Raw genomic sequence first — 7900 nt, 5'->3', positions numbered from 1 at the left:
TTAATGAAGCGAACACTGTTTGCTGATATAGTGCAGTGATGTTTGTCGCAGTTTAAATCAGAATTGATTCTCCTCAGTGTATGTTTGATCAGCGAGATACTGGTGTATAATCACACCATCAGTGTCACCTGACCTGACACTGTTGTCACAGCGCCACCTAGGAAGAGTTCTGATGCTTGCCGATTATGACAATTACCCGACCACTTTCATCTTGTTTGCCAAACTAACCTTGTATTTTGTGACCAAACATTCATTATCAGGATTATTGTGGTCGAAGCTAACCATGGAATTACTGTTTTGTGAGATATTCATGATGCCTGTTATGTTTTAATGTCTATTTGCCACCTTTGTAGGAAACCCTCTTGTAGCCAGTTGTGTTCCATACTAATCACATCATTAGCTCTCTGGCTGTTAGATCGGGGCTTGATATAATTGCGTTTGTGATTTAAACCGAAATAACAGTCGTTTCATCTTGTTGATGCTTCTCCAGACATTATGATGTCGTGATCCAGGTTGACCATCGTTGTGAGTTGATGACGATACGGCGCTTGTATCTTGAGGCATAGTTTCAAGCTTGAAGACATTTATCTATACTTGAGACATGTTTATGAAGCTATTGATTGGGCCGTCTCAGATCATGTTGAACCAGCAGCCTGACTAGCCACCCTTCCAGCCACTGCCTACGCCACCACCAGGGAACCAACAACCCTGACTAGCCACCCTTCCAACCACTACCCTACGCCTACACCAGGAACCAACAACCCTGACTAGCCACCCTTCCAACCTACCCTCAAGCCACCACCAGGAACCAGCAACCTGACTAGCCACCCTTCCCCACCACTGCCCTCGCCACCACCAGGAACCAACAGCCTGACTAGCCACCCTTCCACCCTGCCCTATGCCACCACCAGGAACCAACAACCCTGACTAGCCACCCTTCCAGCACCGCTGCCCTCGCCACCACAGGAACAGCAACCCTGACTAGCCACCCTTCCCACCACTACCCTACGCCACCACCGGGAACCAACAACCCTGACTAGCCACCCTTCCACCCACTGCCTCACCACCTGGGAACCAGCAACCTGACTAGCCACCCTTCCAGCCCACTGCCCTCATACCACCAGGAACCAGCAGCCCTGACCTTAGCCACCCTTCCAGCCACTGCCCTCGCCACCACCCGGGAACCAGCAACCTGACTGGCCACCCTTCCCACCCCTGCCCTGCGCCACCACCCAGGGACCGGCAGCCTGACTGGCCGCCCCTTCTTGCCACTGCCCTGCATGCGCCACCAGGAACCAACAGCCTGACTAGCCACCCTTCCAGCCACTGCCCTATGCCACCACCACTGAACCAACAAAACAATTGACTGGCCCACCCTTCTCAGCCACTGCCCTACAGCCACCACCGGGAACCAACAGCCCTGACTAGCCACCCTTGCTTCTAATAGGTAGTAATAGCCGAAAAATGTGTCTCAGGAACAGTCTATTTCCTTTCCCAGCAAAATAATTAATCTTGCAGTATTGCCCTGCATGCCAGGAACCAGGTAACCCTGACTAGCCACTTCCAGCCACCCTCCCCGCACCATGAATGAAGAGTAGCTGGACAATGCAAAAACAATTGTCCAAATGTGCCTCAAGTAGTAAACTCTCCTCGTATGTTGGTTTAAGTGGGTGGAGTGGGGTAGTGGTTAGAAAATTGTTAGTTCCTGAGTGATTGAGACGTAAGTCCAGTGGTTGGAAGGTAGCTAGTAGAATTGTGTGTCCCAGGATAGTGGTGGGAAGGGTGGCTAGTCAGAGCTAGTGTTTTGGTAAAACAGTGGTTGGAGTGTTGGCTTGTCAGGATGTTGGTTCCTGGTAATTGGGTAGAATAGTGGTTGGTGTGTTGGCTTGTCAGGGCTGTTGGTTTGTGGTGGTGGCGTAGGATAGTGGTTGGAGTGTCGGCTTGTCAGGGCTGTTGGTTCCTGTTGGTTGGGTAGGATAGTGGTTGGAATGTTGCTAGTCAGGGTTGTTGGTTCCTGGTGGTTGAGTAGGATAGTGGTTTGAGTATTGCTAGTCAGGGTTGTTGGTTCCTGTTGGTGGGGTAGGATAGTGGTTGGAGTGTTGCTAGTCAGGGTTGATGGTTCCTGGTGGTGGTGTAGGATAGTGGTTGGAGCGTTGCTAGTCAGGGTTGTTGGTTCCTGTTGGTGGGGTAGGATAGTGGTTGGAGTGTTGCTAGTCAGGGTTGATGGTTCCTGGTGGTGGTGTAGGGTAGTAGTTGGAGTGTTGGCTTGTCAGGGTTGTTGGTTCCTGGTGGTGGGGTAGGATAGTGGTTGGAGTGTTGGCTAGTCAGGGTTGTTGGTTCCTGGTGGTGGGGTAGGATACTGGTTAGAGTGTTGGCTTGTCAGGGTTGTTGGTTCCTGATGGTGGCGTAGGGTAGTAGTTGGAGTGTCGGCTTGTCAGAGCTGGTGGTGGGGTAGGATACTGGTTAGAGTGTTGGCTTGTCAGGGTTGTTGGTTCCTGGTGGTGTCATAGGGTAGTAGTTGGAGTGTTGGCTTGTCAGGGCTGTTGGTTCCTGGTGGTGGCGTAGGGTATGGGTTGGAAGGGTGGCTAGTCAGGGTTGTTGGTTCCTGGTGGTGGCGTAGGGTATGGGTTGGAAGGGTGGCTAGTCAGGGTTGTTGGTTCCTGGTGGTGGCGTAGGGTAGTGGTTGGAAGGGTGGCTAGTCAGGGTTGTTGGTTCCTGGTGGTGGCGTAGGGTAGTGGTTGGAAGGGTGACTAGTCAGTGTTGTTGGTTCCTGGTGCTGGCGTAGGGTAGTGGTGGGAAGTGTGGCTAGTCAGGGTTGTTGGTTCCTGGTGGTGGTGTAGGGTAGTGGTTGGACGGTTGGCTAGACAGAGCTAGTGGTTGGGTAGGATAGTGTTTGGAAGGTTGGCTAGTCCGAGCTGGAGGTGGGATAGGATAGTGGTGGGAAGGGTGGCTAGTCAGAGCTAGTGTTTTGCTAAAACAGTGGTTGGAGTGTTGGCTTGTCAGGGATGTTGGTTCCTGGTAATTGGGTAGAATAGTGGTTGGTGTGTTGGCTTGTCAGGGCTGTTGGTTTGTGGTGGTGGCGTAGGATAGTGGTTGGAGTGTCGGCTTGTCAGGGCTGTTGGTTCCTGTTGGTTGGGTAGGATAGTGGTTGGAATGTTGCTAGTCAGGGTTGTTGGTTCCTGGTGGTTGAGTAGGATAGTGGTTTGAGTATTGCTAGTCAGGGTTGTTGGTTCCTGTTGGTGGGGTAGGATAGTGGTTGGAGTGTTGCTAGTCAGGGTTGATGGTTCCTGGTGGTGGCGTAGGGTAGTAGTTGGACCGTTGGCTTGTTAGGCCTGTTGGTTCCTGGTGGTGGTGTAGGGTAGTGGTTGGTGTGTTGGCTTGTCACGGTTGTTGGTTCCTGATGTTGGGTTAGGATAGTGGTTGGAGTGTTGGCTTGTCAGAGCTGGTGGTGGGGTAGGATAGTGGTTGGAGTGTTGTCTTGTCTTGGGACAGTGGTTTTGTGTTTGTTAAAGACCAGAGGCCCAGATAAGCTGCGTATCCGGGTAAAATATGCATGGAAAATTTCCAACTACGCATTTAAAATGTTACATACGCAAAAAGTTTAGAACAAATGCGTACGGAATATATTTATAAAAATCGCTTTCGTGATGAAAAAGACATCGATTGCTATCAAGTTGTACTGATAGTATAGGACTAGTGTTGTACTGTCAGTATAGGATGAGTGATTTTTTTATGAAATCATTTCCATTATATTTATGTTGGTTTTGATTAGATATGACATAAGGCAGAACATACCTGCTTAGTAAACTTAATCAATGACATAATACTTAGGTGAGTAAAATGACTGAAATACGCACATATTTGAAAGCTGTGGGTAACGGAAAATGAAATACCCACTCAACATTCATAATACCCACTCAAAAAAAATACAGTGGGTACAGTACCCACATGAGCTAAATCTTATCTGGAGCTCTGAAGACTTTGCTGTGTATACTATTAATACCCTATGAGATATTTTTGTGTTTCAGGTGCGTGTGTCCTGTTTACCTGACAACTGATTTTGATGTTTTAGATGCTTGTGTCCTGTTTATGTGACAACTGATTTTGATGTTTCAGATGGCTCGAGTCTGCTGGTGGTTCTTTTTCTCCAAAATTATCGAACTTCTAGACACGGTATGTCTCTTCAGTTCTCATGTGCCGTATGTACCCTGGATTCTTCTAAGCATTGATAAGGATGTGTTCACCATGCTGTAACAACATGGCATGTTCAGGAGTGATGTTGCTTGATATATGCCAACTTGCACAAACTGAAATAGAAACCATTAAGAGAAATGCATCTTTTAATGTAAATATAATTAAATACTGGGTCTTCCAGTAAAGAGAATATCCAGGTTTTGTGCATGATTTCTTTCGTTAAATAAAGGAGCTGCAATTCACTGTGCAGAGTTGCCTCCCTTGGGCGTGTCAAAACCTATGATCTGGGTTCTATTCCTGGTTCACTATATTCTTGTTTCTTGGTTTGTCTGCATGTTCCCTTGCTCACTGGCTTCACTGAAGAGAGACCTGTACCACTTCATGCATACTCCCATAAGTAGGCTGACATATTGTGAGGTGAGGTGAAATTGGGTTTATCGTCGTGCTTGAGAATATTTCGCTCATATGACGACGTGCATGCGTGTGTATGTGTATGTGCGGCTGCTTGTACTAGCCCAGACTGAAGCTGGTTTTATAGTGCTAGCCCACTGAGATACCATGCCGCAGTGAAGCATGAATACCCCACTCAGACACATTATACTGACTCCGAGCCGACCAGTCCTTGTTGTACCCATTAATGCCGAGCGCCTGGCAGGGACCAACAAGTACCATATTTTAACGTCTTTTGGTATGACGCAGTCGGGGATCGAACCCGTGACCTTTCGCTCTCCGGGCGGACGCTCTAACCACTACACCACGGAGGCGGTTCTGACATATTGTAATGTAACTGGAATACTTTCAGAGGTACAGATAAGCTGCATATCTGCGTAAATTACGCAAATATTTATGCAAAAACTCAAATCCTATTAAGTCTGTTGCACACAAGTACGCTTGAATTTTTGTGAATACGCAATAAATCTGATCCTACATGCGTATCGGTGGATAGATAAAATAATTGAGGTATATTGAGAGGTTCTATTTCAGGACATGAACTTAGCAGCTTGCAGCTTTTCTTATCGTTTCTCATATTACAGATCAAATGTTATTAACAATCACCAACATTTAGACTTTATTATTTTTTACAATTAAAGGAAATGGCAAAATACCCAACTGAGTTTGAGTGAGGTGGGTACAATGTATTTGGTTATTCCAAGGAAAATTAGAATACCCAATTGAGATGATTGACTGACTGACTGACTGAGTTTAGTTTTACGCCGCTTTTAGCAATATTCCAGCAATATCACGGCGGGGGACACCAGAAATGGGCTTAACACATTGTGCCCATGTGGGAATTCGAACCTGGGTCTTCGGCGTGACGAGCCAACGCTTTAACCACTAGGCTACCCCACCGCCCCCAATTGAGATGAAGACAAGCGAGTACATAACTCAATGACCCAAAAAGTTATCTGTAGCTGTGTACTTTCCTAAGTGGCCTTGAACACAACTCACTCACTCTTTTGTTTAAATCAGACTGTCTGATTCAAGGTGGTAAAGAAAAAAGTGAAATTGTTTTCTGTAGCTTACATCTGACTGGATGCATTGTAAACACTCAAACATAGCTCAGTGAGTTGTCATAGTAACTGTTCCAGGACATGAATACACAATGACATTTAGTAAGTGGTCAAACAGATGTTACACTTTCTCAGTAAAGTACAAATTCTAGTACTAGTTAGGTTGAGCCTCTTCCGGGATTCGAACCCACACTCTCAGAGTAAAGCACCTAGTCGCCAGCACACAAAGTCAGCCGTCTAACCCACTCATACATACATGCATGCATGCATGCATGCATGCATACATACATACATACATACATACATACATACATGCATGCATGCATGCATGCATACATACATACATACATGCATACATGCATACATGCAAACATGCATACATACATACATACATGCATACATACATACATACATACATACATACATACATATCATACATGCATGCATGCATGCATGCATGCATACATACATACATACATACATACATACATACATACATACATACATACATACATACATACAAAAAATGTAAATTTTGTTTTCTTGTTTTACTTTGAAATGTTGTTGATAACGTTCATAGTATTCTGAATATACAAAAAACATAAATTACGCAAGCTTAACGATGTTTCATTTTTCAAATTTTACCATTTTTATTCGAAATTTCAAGAAATTGCTTCACTACCGTTACGAAATTTGTAATGTCATTTTGAAAAGAAAAATCCAAAGATGATATTTATTTAATGTACATATATATTAAACTATCTAGTTTTACAATATAACATGGCTAATGAGTTTTGAAATTTAATATTCATTGCTTGTGAGGGGCCAAAAAGCCACAAAAATTCTTTCATTTCTGATTTGGAAATGTAGAGTAATATGCAGCGAAAAATTCAAAATGAGAATATGAATTATATTATGCTTACTTGAGGTGAGGTGAGGTGAAATTGGGTTTAGCGTCGTGCTGGAGAATATTTCGCTCATATGACGATGTGCATGCGTGTGTATGTGTATGTGCGGCTGCTTGTACTAGCCAAGACTGAAGCTGGTTTTATAGTGCTAGCCCACTGAGATACCATACCGCAGTGAAGCATGAATACCCCACTCAGACACATTATACTGACTCAGAGTCAACCAGTCCTTGTTGTACCCATTAATGCCGAACGCCAGACAGGGACCAACAAGTACCATATTTGAACGTCTTTTGGTATGACGTGGTCGGGGATCGAACCCGTGACCTTCCGCTCTATGCTTACTTGAAGCTCTACTACCAAACATAGTTGCACTACAAATTCCAGACATAAACAGATAAATCAATTTTAATTAAATAAGGAAAATGATATTGTTATATATAATATATTGATATTGGAATTAATTGCTACGGTAGTGACACAATGTACGGTAGTGACATTTTTAATAATAGCCAGTTTTAAAAGTTTACTTTAAAAGATAATTTGATGAAATTTGTTAATCAGATATTTAAGAATGTTTAAAGAATATGTAATAGGCAAAAGATTTACTTATGGATGTCCCTGTCATGTAAAAAACAGGTAAAGACAGCATGTTACGGCAGTGACATTGTGACAGTATGTAATATCACTACTGTAACGGCCCTATCACAGCCATTTTCTTCTTTGTCACAGCCGTTACACTTCCCTGTCCTTACCGTAACAAAAAAATCATACTTATATGCTTATTGATCTTATTCATTTGATACAAATTTTTTATGTTAAATAAGATTCCAAAACATTTGAAATCTTTAAACTGAAAATTTAGATACAAACAACATTAAACTAGAAAAATGTCACTGCCGTCACAAAATCTGTCCTTACCGTAACAAAACCTATGATAATGGCAGTGAGCGTAACGGTAGTGACAGCACTAATAATATCAGTTTTAAAACAATAACTGGTCCCCAAAGTTTACTGAGCACATGGTTTCAAATAATTTCCCCTACTGTCTAAGGTACTGGGCATTGTTTGGCTTCACAAAATTAATTGGTTTCAGCGGTAACCACCGTAATGGTTAGGACATACAAAAATCTCAGATATCATTTTGTGCACACGTTTTTAACGATAAAATTCAGAAAAATGTGTTTTTTGTGTGTCAGTGTTTGACTGTCATGTTTCCTCACTGCCATCGCTTGCAAACATGAAGTAGAATTAGAAGATAGTACAGGGAGTAGTCATTATTGCAAT

At 43.7% G+C, this 7900-nt stretch overlaps 1 protein-coding gene across 1 annotated transcript in view; it reads left to right on the top strand.

Annotated features, from left to right (window-relative positions):
- LOC124253678 (elongation of very long chain fatty acids protein 4-like) overlaps nt 1–7900 on the top strand; it is a 46209-nt gene that overhangs the window by 19038 nt on the left and 19271 nt on the right. Inside the window, exon 5 of the mRNA XM_046687492.1 lies at nt 4117–4173. Coding sequence (XP_046543448.1) covers nt 4117–4173 — 57 coding nt within the window. The remainder of the gene's footprint in view (nt 1–4116; nt 4174–7900) is intronic.

The sequence above is a fragment of the Haliotis rubra genome, unplaced genomic scaffold (genome assembly GCF_003918875.1).
Source record: "Haliotis rubra isolate DU_JTF1 unplaced genomic scaffold, ASM391887v1 Scf55, whole genome shotgun sequence".
In the NCBI taxonomy this organism is placed as follows: Eukaryota; Metazoa; Mollusca; class Gastropoda; order Lepetellida; family Haliotidae; genus Haliotis; species Haliotis rubra.
Note: the sequence above shows the minus strand (reverse complement) of the source record. Positions and strands in the feature narration are given on the sequence as shown.